The sequence below is a fragment of the Orbicella faveolata genome, unplaced genomic scaffold (assembly GCF_042242905.1).
Source record: "Orbicella faveolata isolate gen_17 unplaced genomic scaffold, um_ofav_v1 contig_2, whole genome shotgun sequence".
In the NCBI taxonomy this organism is placed as follows: domain Eukaryota; kingdom Metazoa; phylum Cnidaria; class Anthozoa; order Scleractinia; family Merulinidae; genus Orbicella; species Orbicella faveolata.
Window position 1 is genome coordinate 24,985,306 of NW_028301547.1, and position 24,448 is coordinate 25,009,753.

The 24,448-nt window shown below is 38.9% G+C and overlaps 3 protein-coding genes across 4 annotated transcripts; all 3 read right to left on the reverse strand.

Moving 5' to 3' along the window:
* Positions 1-669: 669 nt before the first annotated feature.
* Positions 670-1,281, reverse strand: LOC149112586 (uncharacterized). Its single transcript, XM_089289345.1, has one exon. It carries the CDS (start codon positions 1,279-1,281, stop codon positions 670-672), a length of 612 nt encoding a protein of 203 aa, XP_089145471.1.
* A 1,766-nt stretch (positions 1,282-3,047) lies between these two features.
* On the reverse strand, positions 3,048-7,850 carry LOC110056322 (uncharacterized). Its single transcript, XM_089289018.1, has 5 exons — positions 7,099-7,850; positions 6,421-6,624; positions 6,215-6,325; positions 5,845-5,994; positions 3,048-4,822 (listed from the first exon to the last, which is right to left on the reverse strand). The coding sequence occupies exons 1-5, from the start codon at positions 7,211-7,213 to the stop codon at positions 4,287-4,289; spliced, it is 1,116 nt and encodes a 371-aa protein (XP_089145144.1). The 5' UTR covers positions 7,214-7,850; the 3' UTR covers positions 3,048-4,286.
* Positions 7,851-16,800: 8,950 nt separating this feature from the next.
* Positions 16,801-19,793, reverse strand: LOC149112587 (fibrinogen-like protein A). Of its 2 annotated transcripts, XM_089288994.1 has the most exons (5): positions 19,673-19,793; positions 18,967-19,256; positions 18,644-18,734; positions 18,277-18,426; positions 16,801-17,586 (listed from the first exon to the last, which is right to left on the reverse strand). In XM_089288994.1, the coding sequence occupies exons 1-5, from the start codon at positions 19,791-19,793 to the stop codon at positions 17,051-17,053; spliced, it is 1,188 nt and encodes a 395-aa protein (XP_089145120.1). In that variant the 3' UTR covers positions 16,801-17,050. The 2 variants fall into 2 exon arrangements, with proteins under 2 accessions (XP_089145120.1, XP_089145119.1); XM_089288993.1 differs by lacking the exon at positions 19,673-19,793 and having other exon boundaries at positions 18,967-19,470.
* Positions 19,794-24,448: the final 4,655 nt, after the last annotated feature.

The following is a 24,448-nucleotide window of genomic DNA, read 5'->3' on the forward strand; positions in this document are numbered from 1 at the left end:
CTTCAGTGTACCCAGTCCTTCGCCAAAAACGTCCTTATGTGCATCTAGGATCTTCTGTAGCTGAGGGTTGCCCTCCTGGATGTTGAAAATACTGTTCCAGTTAAGCTTAATCACTTAAAGCCAGTCCCTTCCAAGTAAATTTGGTCCAGGACTCTTCACAACCATGGCTGGTAAATTATGCTGTTGATACTGGTACTTGACAGGAATCAGTACTTCACCCGACATTGGTATTTTCTGTCCTGTGTATATGCTTAATACAGTCTTCAATTCCAATTTGTCACGTAAAATGTTGCACGTTTCTTCATTCAACACGGTTCTGGTCGTACCAGTGTCTATCTCCAATTTATGTGGTTCACCACAAAGTTCCACAGTCACTTCGAATGCCTTGGGTTTGCTTTGTCCGCGAATGTGGTACATTGTCGCTGCATAAACACCTTTTTCCGCGGAAACTTCGTCCACTAAATGTGTAGGCTGCTTCTTCCCCTTTGCTGACTTGCTGTCGCGTGAACCGGTATGTTTACCTTCCCGCGTTCCGGAATCGGTTCCTTTGCCCGTCTTTTTCTCTTGCCTTTTCTCGCCACGGCACACTTTGGTTAAGTACCCTCGTTTTCCGCATTTAAAACACTGAGCATCTCTAAATCGACAGGCTGAGGCTTCACGTTTCTCCCCTCAACGGTAACACTCTGAATCTGGATGACAATCTTTAACTCCGTTCTTGTCTCGAGCGTCGACCCGATTAACGCTGCTGGGAGTCGTGTCGTACTGAATATCAACCACGTGCTTCGCTGCTAACTCTTCTCCCAAAGAAATCTCCTCGGCTTTCTTGAGTGTCAACTCTCGTTCCGCCAGTAATCGACGCTGGATTTTCTTATTATTTATACCACAGACCAACCGATCTCGTAGCATTTCTGGTAACGTCTCGCCAAAATTACAATGTTCGGTTAGCTTACGCAATTCTGCCACGTATGCCGCAACTCCTTCGTCTTCGTTTCGATTTCGGCTATGAAATTTATAACGCTCCACTATCTCACTTGGCTTCGGTAAAAAGTGATTCTCAAGTGTGTCGACAATCTTAAAAGTTGTCTCCGCTGGCTTCGCTGGTTGAAGTAAATCCCTAGCAAGTGCGTACGTTTTACTCCCGCAAACACTGAGCAAAATTGCTCGGCGTTTCGCCACATCTTCCACCTCATTCGCTAGGAAATACTGTTCCAACCGCTCCACATACTGGGTCCATGATTCTTCTGATTGTTTGAATTTGCCTATATTTCCGTAGGTCGCCATTACTGTACGAAGCTAGAATGAAACGTCTCGTCGCCAAATGTAATGACCAGCCACGAGTGAATCCAAACGTACACTAATTTATTCAGTAAAGAGCGAATACATCACGTGATCATAGAGAAATGCCAATCACAACAGAAACCCAGAGATATTTCTGTGGCCTTTAACACTGTTCAGAATTCCAGTTTCCTTCTCAAAGTGTCGCTTGGATTAGGTATACTTTCACTCAGTTCTCAACTTCTCGAAAACAACACGTGTATTACACATCCGTTAATTTGAAATCTGCCAAATAAATAGACTCAAACTTTCCGCTTCCAAGCTTGTCTTTAACATGTACCAAGTCCCATGTTTGTACCAATCCTTCGTTTAACAAATACAATTCAATCCAATTCAATCCAATTCAATCCAATCCAACCCATGTCTTACAATATGGCGCCTGAAAAGCTCATGGTACTCTCGATATGGTTACATATCAGCCGCTCAAGTTAGGAAAACTAAGCCTTTTTCCCTTCTTGCCTAACGTCGAAGGTCTCGCTGCTCGCTGTAATGGACAGAACTAAGCGACGAAAAGACACAAAATTCACAAAACATTTCCAAACGCCGCGAAAGACCTCGAAGCGACAGTCAAAGAGAGCGCGACTTCCCAGACTGCTTACTTAAGCAGGGAAGGAAGCGGAGCTGTGGGGAGGGGGCCTCGGGGCTAAAAATTTACCATGCAAATGAACCCCCCTCCCTCTAGGGCAGTTCTGTCAATGATTTGGAACGTGTTGGCCGAAAAAACAAAAATTGAAAATTGCAATCAATTTTCAATTTTCAATTTTTAGACTTCCGTCGAAAACAGAAAGACTAAGCCATACCACGGACTGCAACATTGTCGGAGAAACAAAATTGCTGCTCAGTTCCATTTTTCTCGTCATTGTTGACAGGACTAAATCAAAAATATAAGTTCTGTTTCAATGTTCTACCGAAAGGAAAATAGTCAAAAATTTTCAATTTGGCACTTTCTCACTTTTTATGATAAAAAGTCATGAAAATCAAAAATTGACATCAATTTTCAATTTTTAATTTGGATTGAAAATTGAATGGACGAATGACCCACTTACCGACAAACCACTGATCATGATCTCAGTTAGTTCTAAAGGGAAAAGAAAATAGCCAATATTAAGCTCTTCACAGGATTATGAGAGCCTAGAGTGATCGAAATTTTTAGACTTCCGTCGAAAACAGAAAGACTAAGCCATACCACGGACTGCAACATTGTCGGAGAAACAAAATTGCTGCTCAGTTCCATTTTTCTCGTCATTGTTGACAGGACTAAATCAAAAATATAAGTTCTGTTTCAATGTTCTACCGAAAGGAAAGTAGTCAAATATTTTCTATTTGGCACTTTCTCACTTTTTATGATAAAAAAATCATGAAAATCAAAAATTGATATCAATTTTCAATTTTTGATTTTAAACGAAAATTGAATGGACGAATGACCCACTTACCGACAAACCACTGATCATGATCTCAGTTAGTTCTAAAGGGAAAAGAAAATAGCCAATATTAAGCTCTTTACAGGATTATGAGAGCCTAGAGTGATCGAAATTTTAATATTGTAGGGAATTTTATTTATGTGAAGTTTCATCGGCTTGCGAATGAAAGTAAAACAAGACATTATAACGCTGTTACCAACCACCATAACGGTTTTGTCTAACAGAGAGTAGAGTTACATGAAATGACAGACTAAATTGTTATGATAAGAACAAATATATCGACAAAAAAGATCATAAAACATCATAAAGCATTTTATTTTTACAACCTTTTATTTTATTATAGACATGGACATAGGCATAGTTTATTTAACTTGATCGTACACTTAGCTATGGTAGCGGTGCGTCCCATAGACGTGATAAGCAGAGTGTTACGGACGCACCAGTTAGTTTACAGGTGCCCCAAGAAAACAAAATAACAAAGTAAATATGCACATTTAGGAATAAATATTAAACTAAACTAACAAAGATCACATAACTACCATAAAATATCTAAAAATGTATATAACAATGAAGAAGCCTAAGCCGTGTATTACACAGTGATAAAACACGACAGACATTTGAGAACACTCGAGAAATGTCTGTCGTGTTTTATCACAGTGTAATACACGGCGTAGGCTTCTTCATTTGTTTTATGATATAGATTTTACCCGCTGCGAGTAGAAACAACAAAGCACAGAGATCGACAAACTGACGCAATTGAATTTCTATGTTTTATACTATGATAAAACATGGGTTTTTGACCAATCAGAGCGCGGTCAGGGTTCTATTTATATTATAAAAGGATATAAAATGCATATAAATTGTACAGACAAGACCTGTTTGCAAGTAAAAGATATGAAAAGGAAAAAATTGTTAACATTAGTTCACACATGGCTGCTCGTGTCCACGTCACGTAATGCAGTCCTAAACGCTTTATAGCTGGTCGAGGATCTTCTCAAGTCCGGGAGGCTGTTCCATAATTTGCATCCAAAATATCGCCATTATTTAAGGCCGTACTTAGTGGTGTATACCTTAGGGAGATTAAGAATGTAATTACCTCTCAAGTTATAAGACGAATTCCTAAGTTTTATTAAGTGACGCGGGCAGGCGGTCTAGGACCATTGATTGTTGTAAAAATCGAGGCAGCGATGTTGCGAGCTCGCTGCTCAGCCAAAGTTGGTTTATTTAGAGTTTTTAGCAAATCCCTCTAGGATGAAGATTTGATTTGCCCATAAAACAATTGTTTTGTTTTATTTTGTTGTTAAGCTACACATCGTTTATTGGATTTTCAATTTCTATTTGCTAACGATGGTGTTATTTCCCGGGTTTATAGACGTTCTATAGAAGCTGATAACTATCTAAAAGGTCCTTAAACGCAAAATAAAATTTCTGATCGCACAACTCTATTTAACTTAAAATTGTTATTTTTGTATGTATCGAAGATTAGATAAAAACGTTTGTCCAGCTACAAGTGATCAGTGGACCAGGATCTTAACGAACAAAGACTTTCCAGAAATCACCAGAAGACACTCCAACGAGATAGTCGTCACATTCCCATCTTGAGCCTCCTGGAGTCAGCAGCCAGTGATATGAATGTGCTGCAAAAGCACTGGCATCGTACAATCTATCTTGATCTACAGGATGCCCCCATTTGCCAACGTAAAAGCTTGTACCATTGTATCCCCACTGGCGGCAAACTCCTGCCAATCGGGAGTTGTCATTTTCAATTCTAACAAACGAGCTACAGGCATCAGGCTGGACATCCGTCTGACCGCTGAAGTACTGGACTACAGCTTCACCAGTGCTGTTAGCGACCGTGGTCACGTGGAACGTACGTCCCTGTTGTTTACTGCATTGGAATCTCAGTTGAGTGAAAGACAGGTGCGTTCTGAGCTCATTCATGGCACTCTTGGTCAGAAACGTCTGGTTGTTATGGTAACTGCTGATTCCGCGGTATGACGTCTTTACTGACATTTGTGGGGAAGAAGGACTGTCAATCACAACGTTGGAGACAAGAAGCCAACCTCCTTAAATAAAACAAGTTCAGTGGTCACGTTAAGAAATAAAAGCAGTTGATATATATACGCTTTTATCAAGAAAAGGAAAAAGCAACAAAAAGATTAGCAGGTGTAAATGCTTTAAAATTGCTGCACAATAGAGGTCATATCTGTCGTGACGTTTTCATCGTTAGTTACATCAAACAGTAAAGCGAGCATCGTGAAAATTTTGCAAAACTTTCACTGCATGCTAATTGTTCCTTCTATAACAGACAAATGAGATCTTAACGGGAATATTTTTGTAAGAGAAAATAATCCAATCGTAGAACGCCCATTGGCTAGTTTTTATGGTCAATAAGAGCACAGACAGATACATGACGCCATCAAGAGCGGATCTTGACAATTTTACCAAACTTTCACAGCGTGTTTAATGCTTTCATTCTTGATTAAAACCGACAAATTGTATCTAAACGGGAACTTAGTTTAAGATGACGTTTTCTTCAGATTGAATTGAACTGTAAGGCCGCAGAAAAACATGTATTTGTCAAATTTTGACCTGGACCTCGACGAGTGGAATATCTCAGTATTTTGTTGTATTCTGAGTACTGATCTGATGCGAGTGGACTGGACTCGGTGATAATTCAGCGGGTTTTCAAGAATTTCCAAATGGAATAAAGGTTAGTTAAAAATTTCCATTTCTGATATTTAGTTCGACTTATTGTATGTTTAAAGTTTATCGACGTCTCGCGGGATTTCGGAATCATTTTGGCTAAACGAAATTTAGGTTCTCTCACTTTAACCTAGCGTTTTCTCTTGTTTTTTTCTTTCCTTTTTTATCTCAGTTTGTCTTTCGTTATCTTTCTCGAAAAAGCCTCGTGGATCCGCAGATACTTTGACAATGTTACGACGCAATTTATCAGCAACGAATGGACAGACGCATAAAAAGCTGGTCTTGTTAAGTACAGCGAGAAGCTGTGGGGGCTTTGTGCACTCGTTCCTGGGATTTTAGAAAGTTCTCCTTTTATATCATTATATCGATATCCTTAACTTACCTCCATCAGTTGTCATGTCACAGTAAACTTTGAAAGGGTTTCCACTCTTCTCAGGGTCGATCCAGTACTCGCCGTCTCCTTTGGAGTCTCCTGAGTCCCGGATGTCCTTACAGGAATGAGCAGGCTGCTTGGAATACAAACCTTTTATAGCTGCAAAAAAAAAAAAAAAGAAAAAAATTTTTTTAATAAGACTCTTCATGCACTTTTGAAGCAGAAGAGAAATCAATCTAAAAGTTTACCAACATCACTAAATTTACTCTAAAACAATAATCTCCTTACAAGCATTGCGCAGTACGCGAGCACCTTTTGAAGCAAACTGCTTTACCAAATTATACAAAATATCGTTCCAAGTCAAATTTTCAACACTCACGTTTTTCACATTGTTTCCCCTTGTATCCTGGATGACACTTTCCACTCTTTGTTTGTTTGTTCTGCTCACGGGAGACATCGACGCAGGAGGCCTGTAATGGGTGAAGATACGAAAGAAACCAGGTCGTTTAATTAAGTAGTTACCACAAGGCTTATTAACATAACCTAATCGTTTTATTTAAGTCTATGTTCACTCTTTTTAACCATTCAAGCCGATCCAGCTCTTATATTTTTCTCCTGGCTTCATCTGTCTGGTTTTGTTGTTTAGCTCACAAATGCGTCGTTGTGCATTGTTGCCATCTGGATGAACATTAACCGACTTGCAACTTTTATTTTCGATGCATTTAAGCTGACATTCAAATTCATCAACAACAGTAACCGTGTCCATGGCATGACCAAGTAAGGCATTGTCTGAAAGCAGAAAGAAAATGAATATGTCAAAGTCAGTGTACAGTGTCATGTCGAAGGAAAAGAGAAGGAGTCAGTTTAGATGACGACATTTCGCCGAGTAAAATAAAACTATATAAAGAAAATTAGGTTAAGAGCTGTTTAAACTATTTACACTTTATTTAAACGTTTTCGAGGTATCAGCTCCGCAAAAATCTGAGTGTTTTGATAATTTAGCCTTAAAGATTACGTAATACCATTGCCATAGGGAGCAATGTGAGTTGATTCTTTGTTCCATCCAAGAGTGAACTGAATCTTAACAAACAAGTTTTAAAACTTCAATTCACATTGTTCCTCGGCGATATTGGGGTTACGAAATCTTCTTTTAATCCTAAGTTTTTTGCAGAACTGACTCTCAATGATCGAAAACGTTTAGTATAACTAGTTCAACAGCTTTTTACTAAAGACTTTCTTTACAGTTTACATGTGTTAACTTACCGACTTGAGTTTCAAAAACGCTTCCACAAAAGTCCATGTTCGCCGCCACAAATAAGATCGAAAAGATAATGTTGATAGCTGCAATGGCCAACTGAGTCAGGGACAAACTAGCCATCTGTAAGATTTGTTGTATAGCTCGTTGTTCTGTAACGAGTGCGGCTTCTTCCCTTCAGTGTCTGTCCGATCCCGGACTGACTTGTAACCAAAACAGGTCTTAAGACTCTGTCAGTAATTTTATCCTCTTAATTTTTAATTAGTATTATAAAGTGCTATGGACAGTTAATGGAGTATGTGTTGACTTAGCGACTTGAGTTTCAAAAACGCTTCCACAAAAGTCTGTGTTCGCCGCCACAAATAATATCGAAAAGACAATGTTGATAGCCGCAATGGCTAACTGAGTCAGGGACAAACTAGCCATCTGTAAGATTTGTTGTATAGCTCGTTGTTCTGTAACGAGTGCGGCTTCTTCCCCTCGGTATCTGTCCGATCCCGGACTGACTTGTAACCAAAACAGGTCTTAAAGACTCTGTCATAATTCTATCCTCTTAATTTTTAATTAGTATTATAAAGTGCTATGGACAGTTAATGGAGTATGGCGCTCTTAAAATGAATGTTAATTTTATCTAATTGCCAAAAGTGATTGACATAAAAGTTCTGTTATGATATCAATATCATCCTCCCTTGTATCAATGCATCGTTAACTTGACAGGAATGAATCGTAAACTAGGGAGATAGATTCTTGTTGAAGTGTTCTAAAATTCTCAGAAAAAAAAATTTAAAGAAAATGTGAGGATAAGTAAGAGAAATTTACATTAAAAGACACGGAACTTGGCTCCTTAATGGTTTGATAAACACATTAATCTTTAAAGTAAAGGCAAACATCTTCCATAATTTATAACTGTTCTGACATTCAATGGCCAAACTGGGTTAAACAGCTTTAGTTCTTGCCATTTTCGACTTAAAAAATGAATTGCGTCTCATTGGCACATAGGAATCAAAAGGCTGATAAACATGGACGTTATGATCCAAAGACAGGATAAGGCCGTATGTTAGTAACAAATACTAACATCTAATGCTATAGTCATAAATATCTTCACTACAGAGTAAGTCAGCTTGCCAACTGTACTTAACCTAGACTGTTCCAGGCAAACGAAAAGAAGGAAGGGATACTAATCTCTCGTCCTCTAGTTTTTTCTTTGTGTGCCGTTTTTCTCCTTAGCTATCGTAGGCCGGAATCGGAATTGGCCTATTGAAAGACGGCACGGTAATTTTTTTTTTATATTATCAAATTTTGATTAGCATGGCAAAAATTTAAAAAATTCTGCTCATTTTATAGTAGTAGAAATCGACTTGTGGTAATTCTAGATAATTAGCGGAGTGCAAATTTCCAGCATGTCAACAATATATACTAAGAACAATAAAGAGACCTGTACCAATTTCGATTCTCTGAATTTGCAGAAAAACCTGATTCCTGTTAACATATAATAACCTTTTTTTTATAACAATAATGAACTACGCAACTTCATAGAGAAAAAAATTAAGTTAAGTTTCAGTTCTACAGTAGCATTAATAGATTGCAGTAACGACATCTTCACAATACCCCTCCACGATTGCGTGACAAAATTCTTCTATTCCCCAGTCTCACCATCCCGTTGTCACACAGTACTTGATAAGGAGTTCAACTTTTCCCAGAAGTCCCACTGTCCCGCGATACACTTGTAACTTCGAAAATAATTAAGAAGCTATTGCTACGATGGTCCAGCACTCCCAAAGTCAACAAATAATAAACGCCAATGGTACTACTGCTGAAGCAGTCCCGATGTTAAAGAATAAATAAACAATAGTGTCCAGTTCTGGTCCTCCCTCTGTCACGCAGTGCTACGTAGCATTACGTGACAGAGAGAGACTCAGAACTGCTGTTCTTGCTCCTGCAGAGTAAACTGACCACAGGCAAACCCGAAATACCACTGTAACTTCGTGACTACCGTTTGTCACATCCGGTTTGTCACATCCGGATTTGTAGTGTCACGTGACATTTCCCCAGGGTATCGCATGTGGGACGTTTTTGAAGGCAGCGAGTTTTTGTTCTTGCAGTTTGGACCGTATTACCAAACAGTTCTTCAACGTGCCTTGCACGGTTTTTTGGAATTGTACGTTTTATTGTACCCCTTTTGGTACGTTGATATTAAAGACCAGCTTACGGAAGCTACAAACTTTGACATTCAGAATGAAACCCAGAAAGGTGCTGAATATCTATATCACAAAACATGCAACAAACCAGCACTACAGGTACACTTCACCACCAATTATCCCTTCAGACCTCTCAAACTTTATATACCCCCTTAATTTCTGTCTCTTATAATTTACAATCCTTGTTTCAAATTGCACACTACATCTAAATTTCCACAGCACTTTCATAACTCTGGCTACATTAGTTTAATTTATAGCTCTTACGGGAGCGTAAAGTAAATAAATAAATTGAATTTATTACCGAGGCAAGAGCCTCCAGTGGCTGTCACTAGTCTTGCAAATAGACCTTTTTAGCTTGTGCAGTTCACTGTAAACTGTGAACCATCAGTGAGTAGATTAGGAGACGGAGCTGACGCTGGGTAGGGTGTGTACTGCGCATAGACCATCAACACGGAACCCACGCGTTGCCCTAAGCTGGGTACCTGAAGGAAAGAGCAACAGAGGTCGATCAAAGGAGAGGTGGAGGGATTTGGAGTGGGAGAGAGGCAGAAGATGGCTGTTGCAACTTGGAATGAGGCTGTCGCCGTTGCGAGAGACAGAGCAGATTGGAGGAGACAAGTCAATGACCCTATTCTCCGATAGGTGAGCTAGGAACTATGATAATAATGATGATGAGCTCAGGCAGTTTGTTGCCCCATTTCAGACCATGTGATGATACTCTTGGGAATTCTTGCTTTCAAATTTTCAAATAGTCGCGTGCATAGGAATGAATAATTTTTAGATGAATAAAAGAACAATTCTTTAAGAGAACATCACGTGGTATGTAAGGGAAAACACAGCGCCCAAGCTGAAAAGGTCTATTGTTATGAAGGAGATAGAAGCGGAAGATATATCGATTAAAACAAATCGACTGTTTTTTTAGAGGGTAAAACATCCATTACTGGTGACCCAGTTTGCATAAGATAAAAGGTTTACATGAGATTGATATAAAGGAAACATACGACATATTGCATTTTATTTCACTTCCAACATTTCGAACTTGTTAGTGATTAATAACTTGCGTAAAATTAAAAGGCATATCAGAGAAATCATAGAGTTAGAAACAATAGCTCCTCTCGGGGTCGCCGTCATTGCTTAAGTTCTCTTTTAAAAAGGCAATGAAGCAGCCGCCATCTTGTCAGCAACCGCACACACTCCTTGGCTACTCACTGCAGCGAATAAGAGAACGGCATCCATGACAGAACGCTAGTAGATTCAGATGACCTACACCTCTTTAAAACTTTTATTTCGATTCGTTCTTGTTAATCTGCACCTCTTCTGTTTTTAAGGCTAGGGGCATTGTTTGTGTTGTATACCTATAGTTTCGTTTGGCGAATCATGAAGACCCTTGTAAGCGGTGCGTGGTCGCCCAGTGGATTTATACTAATATCATTTATACTAGAAGTATTGTTTTTGGGAACTCGCCCGTGGCGTTGCGTGAAGACGAACTTTAGTTGTTGGGCATCTTCCCTTCTGGACAAGTTTGGATTGGTAGATCCAAGGAATTCTTCAAACTTGAGTGCTGGGCGTACTATCACAGTTTCTCGATACCACTTCTTACAGGTATAAAGATTTAAATGAATCCGGAAGATATTTTCGTCGCTCCGAAAAGTGGAAAATTTGCTTTCAATCTGAAGGCTGATATCTCCAATGTGTCGAAGAAAGAGAAAACACTACAAAACTAGAAATGGACGCCATGTTTTATTCACACCGCCAAGACATCATGGCTAGGGCAAGCTATAACAAATGCATGGCGTAACATTCAACCTTTTGCCGAAAAAAAAAACATTAATAGTAATATAATATAAACACAACCGTTATAAGTAATGGAGAGTTAACAGGTTTGTCCGGCTAACTGATACAGCTAAGTGCTGTCACAATTTAAACGGGAACCTTTGTCACTGTCACTTTAGGCAATGTTCTAGAATGTTTAGAGAATGTTCAAGTTAAATGTCTTTCTATCTCCACATATTAGAGACCAGAAAGTATCTTACAGATCTAGACGGGCTAGTGGTCTCACAACTCTGCCAAAGCGAGTCCTCACTTCGCTGGCTGGTGTTGTGTGGCACTCTGCTTCACTGTTGACTGGTAAGTCTCTCCGTGAATTGAGGTGTTCCCCATATATCAGATGCCCTTTGTTGTGGTTGTATGGTACTGCGCAACCGCGAGTCGGTATGTCTCTTCTAGATGTCTGATACTGGGCTATGCGTCTGACGAGGGTCTGTGCTGACCTGTTATGAGAATAGCAACTACTTTTGAAGAGGAGTCATCGGCGCATTTACGATAGGCAGTGGTGTTCTTAGTCAGACTTTACCTTTCCCATTACCGGGATGGTTCAGATACACAATGAGAGCTATGATTAATCAATGGTTTCCAAAGGCAACTATCGACCAATCATAGCTCACATTGGTTACCCAATCCATCCCAGAGCTGCTAATGCCAAAAGCTGACCTTTAATCTTCCCAAAGTTTCTGTCACCGGCAATTAGTTCAAAATGATTAATGAGGTTTTGGTGTTCATGGGAATGGATCAACAATGTGCGATCCCAGAGAATGCCTATTCCCCCCACAGAGGAGACTGTCTGATTTCCAATCCCAATGAGGAATATGGATATTTTTCCAAGAATAATGATATTTATTTAAGCTTAATTCCTGCTGTTTCAAAGTTTTGTTTCCTTGAGGGTTCCAAGTGAACGGGTTCAACTGTACCAGTATTTCATAACCAAAGAGCACAATGCACATAAGTCATTACATGAATGAGCTGGCTCTAAGAGCCCTTTGATTAACCTTAGTTTGTAGTAGTATTTTTAATCCTAGTTCTAGTTTTAAACCTTAGGTTTAGTCTCAGGTGCCTGCTAACTAAGGAAGAGAGGTTCATCAGCATGGTAGTGACAGTGGAGATGAAGGGGAGCTACCTGGCCTCTCACCCACCGAGTTAGAAATGTTGTTAACACCAACAGCAGAAACAGACAATCGTGGACAAGAGCAAATAGATGGTGCCCAAGAAGATTTGTTGCCTGACGATATGGAGGATTTGTCACCACATGGTGATGACATGACAGTGACAGAAGACTATTCTCCATCTGACTCTGAAACAGAACAGGAACCCTTACTACAACAAGAGCTAGCAGGATCTCATTATCCTGTGCGAAACCGCCGTCCACCAAATATTCTATGTTATGATCATCTTGGAAATCCAAGTTACCATCCAATTCGTACTTTGAGTACTCCAGCGACAACTGCCAGTGTTTCTGTTTCTTCACCAAGTTTCCTGCTACACCTTACGGCACCTTAGCCATGTACAATCATTAGGTGATACCTTATCATACACAAGTGTACTTAGCGTCTGTACCATTTGTGCCCCCAAACATTTATCAATGTGTGCCACCAGTGGCTGTTTAAGAAAACTTCAAGATTGTCTGCGTTAACGACTTGAACTCATTGAACTTTATTGGACTTAATTGAACTATTAACACATTGGTATCATGTTTTGTTTCTCGAAGAAAAACAAAGAGACTTGTTCAGTGATAAACTGTTAAGCAATTTAGAAACAGAGCAAGAACACTGTCGTTGGTAATTAGTCATTATTTGTTATCTTATCAGCAGGTAGGTTTCGAGTGTGAAGACCTGATCGCCCTTCAAAGTAATTTTTACTGCTAGGATGTAGGAAGCTGTAGCAATGCGTTCCAATGTCCAGGAGGACATCTCATTTGAGATGGGGAGTATGTAGGGGTCACCCCACCCCCACACAGTCAGTCACAGTCAGTCACGTGATACGTAGAAACTAGTCGACCACGAGGTCGAGAGACCGTAAAGTTAAATAAAACGGTTGGACAAGTCTATGTTTTGACCTTGCCTTATTCTTTTGTGGCAACGAGGGCTAACACACCTAACGACCGTGTTCTCTCAAATGCTTTTAAACGCTGTTTTAGGCTATTTGGAGTACTTTTCAAGCTCTATAGGTTAATTCTAGGTTGCGCGAAAAAAATTCTATCTGTTCGGTTATTCTAGGGGAACTTGAGTATTCTGGAATTTATTAGGGCTTTTTTGTCCATTTCCCGAAAACCTTAGGTCTTATCGCCTTTCCGAAAGTGATAGCTGACCTTTTTTCGGTACCCGAAACGACATTTTTAACAATCCGAAAGCAACAGACATTAAATTTGTCATATCACGAAAGTTCGAGGTGACAATTCTCTTAAGAAAATCAGAGGGGATTAAAGGCCTTCCGAACAGATAATTTACCGAAACGATCCGCTGGGTGCCCCTGATGTTTTTATTTATATTATATAACTTGTCGCTTATGTTTGCCCAATCAGTGCATTTCAGTATCATTACCTAATTAAACTAATATTGCTTCTAAGAATTTGAAACTACATTAAAAATAAATCTACAGTTATGAATTTTCTTAGCTTGAAAGTGTGCTGGTACTGCAATGAGAAATCACTCATTTTAAAATTGACAAGAAAAGACATAAACGAAAATACTGTGCTTGAGTCTCAAAACATTCACGTTTTCCGCCATTAATTGACGTTTTTTCGTCGTGGCTTGGTTTGTCGTGCAGGTGGTTTCCTCTTTCATAAAAGACTTTGCTGTTTACGGATGTTTAGTTTTCTTGCTTTCCATAACTACATCCCGGAGTTTAAAATTAACCCTACAGTTTTTCTCACCAATTTCTTTGTGCTCTCTTTAAAAAACGTAAGAATGGGGCAGTATAAGAACTGGAAAATGCTTTCATGTAGAGTGACACAAGCACCAGCTAATGCCAATTTTTTTTTCATTATAATATCGACCTTTCACTTTACATTCTAAATTTATTTGTAATTTAGCTTAACGGTCACGTCTAAAGATATGAGTCATGGCCCGCGCGCAGGAACTTTTTGACAGAGAATGCATTTGTAATATAAGAAGTGAAGCGTTACACAATTGCAAACTTTCTCCCGCTAAAGAAGAATCTTGTTACTGTACAAGTGTAAAAATTGATCAGCCGGCCTTAAATTCAAAATCAAATCCGATTTTGCTCAATGAAGTTCTCTTCACTGTAACGCCCCAGCTAATAACCTTGTATAATAAATCAGGGACTCAACGATATTCCTTCAGCGCGATTCAACGTTAAATAACGCTAAAAAACAGTGTAAACGGTATATTAATCAAAAAAGAAAGTAACAAATGCAGCTGGAAACATTTGGTGGTTAAAACGTTGTAGTCAATAGGATATTCGCCTGTAATAGTTTCGTATTTTCGCGGGATATATCTGTTCTTAAGTCTGAGGCCTGGCAAGGATGCCGCTAAGGGCAGCTGCCGACGAATTTTACCAGCTGAAATTTCACACGAAAATATGGAGTTGTCAAGGCCAGAAAAGCCATCTGGGATTGTTAATGAGTCGGCTGGCCCTGTCCACCCTAAAACGTTATCAGAGTAACACGTATATTTGGTGCGTTTTCCCCAGACGTTTATCGTTTTCAGCGAAAAATGTAGACATCTGAAAACGGTGTCCACAGTCAGGAGACAGTTTAAAACGGAACCCTATCTTATTAAAGGCGACAGCGAAAACCGCGAGCGTTTTCAGGTGGATGGCAAAAACGCCGCGGAAACGGTGTGGACATTAAGCGTTTAAATAGTTTTCGAAATCGCATCATTTCTAGAATGTGTTAGGGCGGACCGTTCCTCAGTTTCAATTCTCCTTGATGTACGCGTTGGAATTGGCAACATTGCCTCTCAGTGCCAGGAGGGTTATAGTAAAATCGGTACATAGAGTGATTTCAAACTTACATCGTCTCACAACTTCTTCAGGACATAAACTACTCTTCCACCACAAACAGCTGACATCCTTGTCCTCTGAACAATTATTCTGAAACATTTTGTGTATAGGAACATTGCTGCTGTTTTAAATTAAACCCGAAGACAAAAATCAAAGGTGACAGGAGCCCATCTAAAGGTGATTATTTGAGCTTGGGTCTCAATAATTCGTCCACGTATATATATCTGACCACGGAATTTCCCGTCAAGGCACACACAAGACTAGCTGCAAGCATACTATTCATAAAAAGTTGCTGTGTTACATCATGTTTTGCTTTACTTAATTAATTTTTGCTGTGAGAAAGTGGAGGTTAAGGGGGACGGGGGTTGGCTAAGGCTCTCCTGCCCCCCCCCCCCTACGCGGCCCCTGATGTTGTAGCATACGAAACGTCAAGCACAAAACAACCATAATTTTTACGACATGCGTTGTTTTGTCATGTTTGTCACCGCAGTGTGTCTTACATATCGTTGATTTTTAATTTTGGGCTGCCTATTGTGTAAGTTATTTTCCAGAAAAAATAAACTAAACGAGACAAACCACTGATTATGATCTCCGTTAGTTCTAAAGGGAAAAGAAAATAGCCAATATTAAGCTCTTAACAGGATTATGAGAGCCTAGAGTGATCGAAATTTTAATGTGGTGGGGAATTGTATTTATGTGAAGTTTCATCGGTTTGCGAATGAAAGTAAAACAAGACATTATAACGCTGTTACCAACTAACATAAAGGTTTTTGTCTGACAGAGAGTAGAGTTACATGAAATGATAAACTAAATTGTTATGATAAGAACAAATATATCGACAAAAAAGATCATAAAACATCATAAAGCATTTTATTTTACCACCTTTTATTTTATTATAGACATAGGCATAGTTTATTTAACTTGATCGTACACTTAGCTATGGTAACGGTGCGTCCCATAGACTTGATAAGCAGAGTCTAACGGCCGGGACGCACCAGTTAGTTTACAGGTGCGCCAAGAAAACAAAATAACAAAGTAAATATGTACATTGAGGAATAAATATTAAACTAAACTAACATTACATAACTGCTATAAAATATCCTAAAAGATGTACTAAAAAAATGTATATAACAAATAAAGAAGCCTAAGCCTTGTACTACAAAGTGATAAAACATGACAGACATTTGAGAACACTTGAGAAATGTAGAAAACACTCGCCTGCGGCTTGTGTTTTCTACATTTCCCTGGTGTTCTCAAATGTCTGTCGTGTTTTATCACAGTGTAATACACGGCTAGGCTTCTTCATTTGATTTATGATATAGATTTTACCTACTGCGAGTAGAAACAACAAAGCACACAGACCGACAAACTGACGCAATTGAATTTCTATGTTTTATACTATGATAAAACATGGGTTTTTTTTTTACCAATCAGGGTTCTATTTATATTATAAAAGGATATAAAATGCATATAAATTGTACAGACAAGACCTCTTTACAAGTAAAAGATATGAAAAGGAAAAAAAATTGTTAACATTAGTTCACATATGGCTGCTGATGTCACGTCACGTAATGCAGTCCTAAACGCTCTATAGCTGGTCGAGGATCTGCTCAAGTTCGGGAGGCTGTTCCATAATTTGCATCCAGTTGCAGTGGGTTTATTTAGAGTTTTTAGCAAATCCCTCCAGGATGAAGATTTAATTTGCCAATAAAACAATTGTTTTGTTTTATTTTATTGTTAAGTTACACATCGTTTATTGGATTTTCAATTTCTATTTCCTAACGATGGTGTTATTTCCCGTGTTTATAGACGTTCTATGCAAGCTGATAACTATCTAAAAGGTCCTTAAACGCAAAACAAAATTTCTGATCGCACAACTTTATTTACCTTACAATTGTTATTTTTGTATTATCGAAGATAAGATAAAAACGTTTGTCCTAGTACAAGTGATTAGTGGACCAGGATCTTAACGAACAAAGACTTTCCAGAAATCACCAGAAGACACTCCAACCAAAAAGTCGTCACATTCCCATCTTGAGCCTCCTGGAGTCAGCAGCCAGTGATATGAACTTGCTGCAAAAGCTGCATGGTCGTACAATCTATTTTGCAATAGAGCATGGCCCCATTTGCCGACGTAATGACTCGTACCATCATATCCCCACTGGTGGCAAACTTCTGCCAATCTGGAGTTGTCATTCTCCATTCTAACAAACGAGCCACAGGCATCAGGCAGGAAATCCGTCTGACCGCTGAAGTACTGGACTACAGCTTCACCAATCCTGTTAGCGACCGTGGTCACGTGGAACGTACGTCCCTGTTGTTTACTGCAGTAGAATCTCAGTTGAGTGAAAGATAGGTGTATTCGGAGCTGATTCATGGCATCCTTGGTCAGAAACGTCTGGTTGTTATGGTAACTGCTGATTCCGCGGTATGACGTCTTTACTGACATTTGTGGGGATGAAGGACTGTCAATCACAACGTTGGAGACTAGAAGCCAACCTCCTTAAATAAAACAAAGTTCAGTGGTCACGTGAAGAAACAAAAGCAGTTGATATATATTCGCTTTTATCAAGAAAAGGAAAAAGCAACAAAAAGATTAGTAGGTGCAAATGCTCTAAAATTGCTGCACAATAGAGGTCATATTTGTCGTGACGTTTTCATCGTTAATTACATCAAACAATAAAGCGTGGATCGTGAAAATTTTGCAAAACTTCACAGCATGTTAAATGTTCGTTCTATGGCGGACCAATTAGATCTTAAGGGGAATTTGTTTTAAAAGAGAAAATGAACCAGCCGTTAAACGCTCATTGGCTAGTTTTTGTGGTCAATAAGAGCACAGACAGATACATGACGCCATGACAAGTGGATCTTGACAATTTTTCCAAACTTTCATAGCCTGTTTAATGCTGTCAATTCTCGATTATAATCGACAAATTGCATCTAAACGGGAGCTCTGTTTAAGATGACGTTTCCTTGAGATTGAATCCAACTGTAAGGCCACAGAGGAACTTGTATTTGTCAAATTTTGACTTGGACCTCCATGAGTATAATTTGACAATGTTACGACGCAATTTATCGGCAATGAGAGGACAGACGCATAAAAAGCTGGTCTCGGGAAGCTGTGGGGGCTTTGTGCACTCCTTATTTAGAATTTAGAAAGTTTGAACTTTCATATCATTATCCATTACTTACCTCTGTCAGTTGTCATGTCACAGTAAACCTTGAAAGGGTTTCCACTCTTCTCAGGGTCGATCCAATACTCGCCGTCTCCTTTGGAGTCTCCTGAGTCCCAGATGTCCTTACAGGAATGAGCAGGCTGATTGGAATTCAAACCTTTTATAGCTGCAAAAAGCAAAACATGTTTTAAATAAAACTCTTCATATTCTTTTGAAGCAGAAGGGAAATCTTTCTAAAACGTCCGCCAACATCGCTAACTTTACTCTAAAATAATAATGCTCTTACGAGCACTGCGCGGTACGCGGGCACCTTTTGAAACAAAATTCACCTGCTTTATCAAATCATACAAAATATCGTTGCAAGACAAATTTTCAACACTCACGTTTTTCACATTTTTTCCCCTTGTATCCTGGATAACACTCTCCGTTCTTTGTTTGTTTGTTTTGCTCACGGGAAACATCGATGCAGGAGGCCTGTGTTGGGTTAAGATATGAAATAAACCGGGTCGATAAATTAAGTAGTAACAAGAAGGTTTATTAATATCCTAACCTATTAACTTTATATGAGTCTAGGATGGGTCTATGTTCACTCTTTGTAACTACACAAGCCAGCCTATTTCATTCTCAAAGACCGCACGAGAACAAGTTAGGGCGGGTGAAATTAACTAAAATAGAAAATGTGAATGTGCGGGAGTTTTCAACTGACCTGAACAGAGCCATAGTATGTAGATCCTTTCCTCCATTTAAAATCTCTTGGCTTCCTCTGTCGGGTTTCGTTGTTTAGTTCACAAATGCGTCGTTGTGCATTGTTGCCATCTGGATGAACATTAACCGACTTGCAACTTTTATTTTCGATGCATTTAAGCTGACATTCAAACTCATCAACAACAGTAACCGTGTCCATGGCATGACCAAGTAAGGCATGGTCTAAAAGCAGAAAGAAAATGAATATTTTGTCAAAGTCAGTGTACAGTGTCATGTCGAAGGAAAAGAGAAGGAGTCAGTTTAGATGACGACATTTCGCCGAGTAAAATAAAACTATATAAAGAAAATTAGGTTAAGAACTGTTTAAACCATTTACACTTAACGTTTTCGATCATTGAGATCATCACCAGGGTATCAGCTCTGCAAAAATCTGGGTGTTTTTATAACTTAGCCTTAAAGATTACGTAATATCATTGCCATAGGGAGCAATGTGAGTTGATTCTTCAGTTTTATCCAAGAGTGAACTGTATCTTAACAAACAAGTTTAAAAACTTCAGCTCACATTATTCCTCGGCGATATTGGGGTTGCGAAATCTTCTTTTAATCGTAAGTTTTTTGCAGAACTGACAGTCAATGATCGGAAACGTCTAGTGTAACTAGTTTATCAGCTTTTTACTAAAGACTATCTTTACAGTTTACATGTGTTAACTTACCAACTTGAGTTTCAAAAACGCTTCCACAAAAGTCTGTGTTCGCCACTACAAATAAGATCGAAAAGACAATGCTGATAGCCGCAATGGCCAACTGAGTCAGGGGCAAACTAGCCATCTGTAAGATTTGTTGTATGGCTCGTTGTTCTGTAACGAGTGCGGCTTCTTCCTTCCTGTATTAGTCTGATCCCAGACTGACTTGTAATCAAAACAGGCCTGACGGACTTTGTCAGTAATTCTATCCTCTTAATTTTTAATTAGTATTGTTAAGTGCTATGGACAGTTAATGGAGTATGGCGCTCTTAAAATGAATATTAATTTTGTTTCTTTTACCAAAAGTGATTGACATAAAAGTTCTGTTATGATATCAATATCATCCTTCCTTGTATCAATGCATCGTTAACTTGACAGGAATGAATCGTAAACTAGGAAGATAGATTCTTGTTGAAGTGTTCTAAAATTCTCAGAGGAAAATTTAAAGAAAATGTAAGGATAAGTAAGAGGAGTTTACATTAAAAGACACGGAACTTGCCTCCTTAATGGTTTGATGAACACATTAATCTTTAAAGACAAACATCTTCCATGATTTATAACCGTTCTGAAATTCAATGGCCAAACTGGGTTAAACAGCTTTAGTTCTTGCCATTCTCGACTTAAAAAATGAATTACGTCTCATTGGCACATGGGAATCAAAGGCTGATACTACCATTTTCGAGCTACCGTGAACGGGCAACGTTTTTCCGCGTTGTTCTGCTTGTAAAACATTTAAGTTTGTCGAGACAAACTGTCGCGTTTTTTAATTGAACCAATTAACGTTTAGAGCGTGGACATGTCAAGTTTTGGCAACTCCGCCTGAATGTTTCTTTAGTAAACATAGGTTTGGAAAACGTTGCGTAGAGTTTTTTGTAACTAAAGAGCAGCTCCCTGAAATAAATGAGAATAAATATTTCGAAATTTCTAAAGGGTATTAAATCTGCGAACCGAGGAAATCAGCTCGTGGAATTTGAGAATCGTCACGGTTGTACAGGACCAATTTTTTTTTTTATAGACTTAACGGTTTGCTTGACATCTTGAGCCGAAGAATTCTCATGTAATGACAGGTGTTATGTCATGTGTTCTGGCACCCAAGTGAGGTAAGGCGAAAACTATGTAAAGCTTTTTTAAATTTTTGTGCAAACAGGAACAAAGCTCATTCCAAGAAATAATTACCCGCATAATTCACAACAATGAAGACACCGAAATGAAAATGGAGAGGATGTTTCTAAAACTGAGACCGGGGACCGGGAATGGGAGTCTGGGAACCAGTGTACAGCGGTAACCCGCCTGAGAATGCAACATGGCGCACAAAGGAAAAGAAAAGGGAACAATTTGGAGAAATGTGAGGAAGTGTTACGGTTGTAAACGTGAGTTTCTACCGGCTGTGCCCCCAGATCATGGGCCCAGTACGTTCTTGTTAGAGTATAGTCCGATTGGTACTGGGATAAACAAAGCATGAAATGGCGCCTGCGGTGAAATTCGAATCGGTATTATCACAAGTTACGTCCCCAATCGGTAAGGCCACAGTCGTTTTTAAATAGAATTTCAAGCCTTTATAGTCTACTCATATCTTCTCACTTTGTGCGTGAGATGTCATATCAATTTTTAAAATAGCAACACGCAATATGATATCGAGGACAAGTGACATAACACATGACCATCTTTGAACGTGGGTCGTCCGCTGTCTTCGCATTCGGCAGCTAGCATGGCGGCCTTTTGGAGATCGGCAAGTTAGCTGGCAAATCAGGTGAGCAGCGGATAAATAACCTGTGGCCTGGCCGCTTTGTTAAAGACAAAATATATGAAGAACGTGAAAGGAATACAGTCGAACCTCCGGTTGCGACCACCTCTTCTCAGTGACCAGTTTTCCAAAATACCAAAATTTTCCAAGTCAAATCACTATATTTGGAACCTCTTGTAAGCGACCACCTCTCGTAAGCGACCGCGACCACTTTTAGAGCTAAAAGATTGAATTTTGCCTTTGTTTTTAACCTCTCGTAAGCGACCACTTGACAGATAATGGAGCGAAAAATGGTTAATAAGGTGTTGTAACATTATCACATTCCTCGGTAGTACAAGAGACGGAAATTTCTCAACGGGAAGAATCGCATTTTTTTCTCGAAATTGACTTTTACATGAGTAAAACGGGTTAAGTCTCGGCAGTTACCATATTCTAATGAGGAAAAATTTGGACCCATTATGGTCTAAGCTCTCGTAAGCGACCACCTAGGTTTGAGGCGGTCGCTTACGGGAGGTTCGACTGTATTCCACAATAATGCTAATCAGTCCGGAATATCCCAATATATTAGGACATCTGTGATGTCACAAAACTCACGTTTAAACCAATGAGAATGCGTCTTTTGGTTGGAGTGTTGTGTTTCACAACAAACCAAGAGATTCAAGATGGTGGACAAAGAGAGTCGCGAATACTTTCCAATGCCATGAATGCGAGCCTTCAGGAGGTGTTATTTATTTTGAATTGAGTTAAATACTGTCCAAATTATAAAATGAAAGAAAAGTTTGTGTTCGCGTTCCATGTCACAGACAATTCTGCCCAGATGACGATTATCCTCGGACCGAAGGAAGCACTAAGGAACGCAATGCGGGCTCAGTTTGACGAGCTGCTGTTATCATTCTTTGGAAAGCGACCGTAAAATCGGTAAGCATCATTACTCTGCATTTTTCTAAGCACAGAAATAGTCGATATGAGAATTGAGGCTTTCCTCTTATCTTGGGATTATCGGGCCGATATCGACAGCACGGGCGTGTTCTTATATGCCAGCAAAGATAAATTGTAAATGTCCAAAATGTTATACGTTTTGGCTAAATCGAGGAAATTAAATCATTATTAAAACAGAATTTTCAATAACGCATACGAGTGAGAAATTCTTGTTCTGTTATACAAAATGAACTAAGCTAGAAAAATGTATCCAAAATTTCAGTCTTGTCAGATGCATGGATAGTCAAAAATTCGGTTAATATATTCTTTGTAAATCTGAAATTTCTCCATTTTGGTATTTATTTCAAATATTTCTTGTATCTATTTGTTGCTGTGCTAAAAGATATCATGTCTGATTTCCGTATTTAAATTATGAAAGCTAACATATAATTGCTGACTTTAACAAGTTATTTACCCAAAAATATCAAAATATAATTCCTGGACAGGTTGACGAGGGAGCATTCACAATCCATCCCCATGTCCCAAGGTTTTATTATATATTTATTTAAAGTATACCAAACAAATTCGGTCTTGAAAGTGAAATGCATTTTACTTTATTCACTCTTTAGGTACTCTTAACCTTGAATTTCCCTCTTGGCAGAATGCAGGACCTGAAACAAATCGCAAGCGCTTACAAGATTAATACATTGCTTACAGATGTCAATATTATTACAAATGTATTTTTCGTTTTAAAACATGAATTTATTTTGAATGTAGTTACCACATTAGTCTCACTAAGTAAGAGAGTGCCCTCAAGTGGTCTGATGACTCTCATGTTTTCTATTTTTTATTACATGTTCTTAACCAAATTGACATGTTTCCTGTTCACAACCAATTAATGTTTTGCATTAGTTTTACAATTAGTAATGTTCAACCCTTAGCACTACATTCTAAACTCTTGTACCTTTTCAGTCTTCGCTTTCATAATAATTATTTTGCAAAAATATTACTTTCTGGTACATTCAAGCTTCATGGGGAGGTGAAAAGAATCATCATCTACTAGGAACAGCTGCAGTGTCTATAGTTTTTTAAAAAATGCCAAAAAAAGAATACAATGCCCCCTACAAACCTTGACTTACATGTTTGCATGGCCCTCAACGTCTGGTAAACGAGCACAAACAATCTCCTCTACCCTTTGCACCATTCCTTAGGATACAGATAGAATCCATTTACAGGGAATCACTGCACCACCCCTGGCCTGTCTGTTTCGCTGGCATTTCTGTGCTGTGGGTGGTTTTCAACAGGTTGTTGACTCAGTCTCCGGTGATACAACTGGGGTGCACATTCGGTGAATCCACCAATACAGAGAGCTCCCAAAAAAACTTAATGATTAGAAGTCAGTTCACGTTCTCCCACTACCAAAATGGTCGCTTATTCTCCTTCTCAACGTTTGGTCGCAAAAAGTCGTGGATAATGCTGGCTAGACTCTATGCGAGACTGAAAACAACAAATTTTCTTTGTCCGCATGAAAGGTCCACCATTTTCCCTGCTAACATGCTAACAATAGGGACCTTAAGATACGAGGACGGGAAGGCCAGGACGGCAACGGCAGTGGACGCGGGAAACTTTCGCGGGTCCCGTCGTGTCGCCAAAAACAAAATGCTTAAGATGTGCATTTTCGCAAAGGACGGCGACGTCAATAATTGGAACCTCGCACAAGCTATTCACAGAAGCAATGACATCCATTAGACTATAAAAGAGATGATAGAAATCTTATCCTATTAGGCTTAAACGATAGTGAACAGCGATGCTGAATTTCTTTTTCTTTATAAGCGAAGCATACATCTGTCAATATTTTAATAGAGAAACCATAATTTCCGTATGAAAAAATTAAACGAACAATCTGATCGACCTGCTTCAGATGGCTTTTTACCACTAAAGCGTTGGGGAATTCTGTCGCCGAAGAATCCTGACTTTTGTTGAACGTTTCAATTTCCATCTGTAATTGTAACAAGCATTATAAAAATCAAACAAACGTTGCATCAAATTCTGGGTAGTATAAAAACAACAACTAAACA

What these genes read in the sequence shown, in the direction of transcription:
- LOC149112586 (XM_089289345.1), bottom strand. Translation starts at nt 1,281, where the DNA reads ATGGCGACCTACGGAAATATAGGCAAATTCAAACAATCAGAAGAATCA.
- LOC110056322 (XM_089289018.1), bottom strand. Translation starts at nt 7,213, where the DNA reads ATGGCTAGTTTGTCCCTGACTCAGTTGGCCATTGCAGCTATCAACATT. An exon ending in GGGGAAACAATGTGAAAAAC is followed by an intron (nt 5,995 to 6,214) that starts GTGAGTGTTGAA and finishes TTTTTTTTGCAG; the next exon opens with CTATAAAAGGTTTGTATTCC. An exon ending in TGACATGACAACTGATGGAG is followed by an intron (nt 4,823 to 5,844) that starts GTAAGTTAAGGA and finishes GTTTTATTTAAG; the next exon opens with GAGGTTGGCTTCTTGTCTCC.
- LOC149112587 (XM_089288994.1), bottom strand. Translation starts at nt 19,793, where the DNA reads ATGGCTAGTTTGCCCCTGACTCAGTTGGCCATTGCGGCTATCAGCATT. An exon ending in TGAAACTCAAGTTGGTAAGT is followed by an intron (nt 19,257 to 19,672) that starts TAACACATGTAA and finishes TAAACTGACTCC; the next exon opens with TTCTCTTTTCCTTCGACATG. An exon ending in GGGGAAAAAATGTGAAAAAC is followed by an intron (nt 18,427 to 18,643) that starts GTGAGTGTTGAA and finishes TGCTTTTTGCAG; the next exon opens with CTATAAAAGGTTTGAATTCC.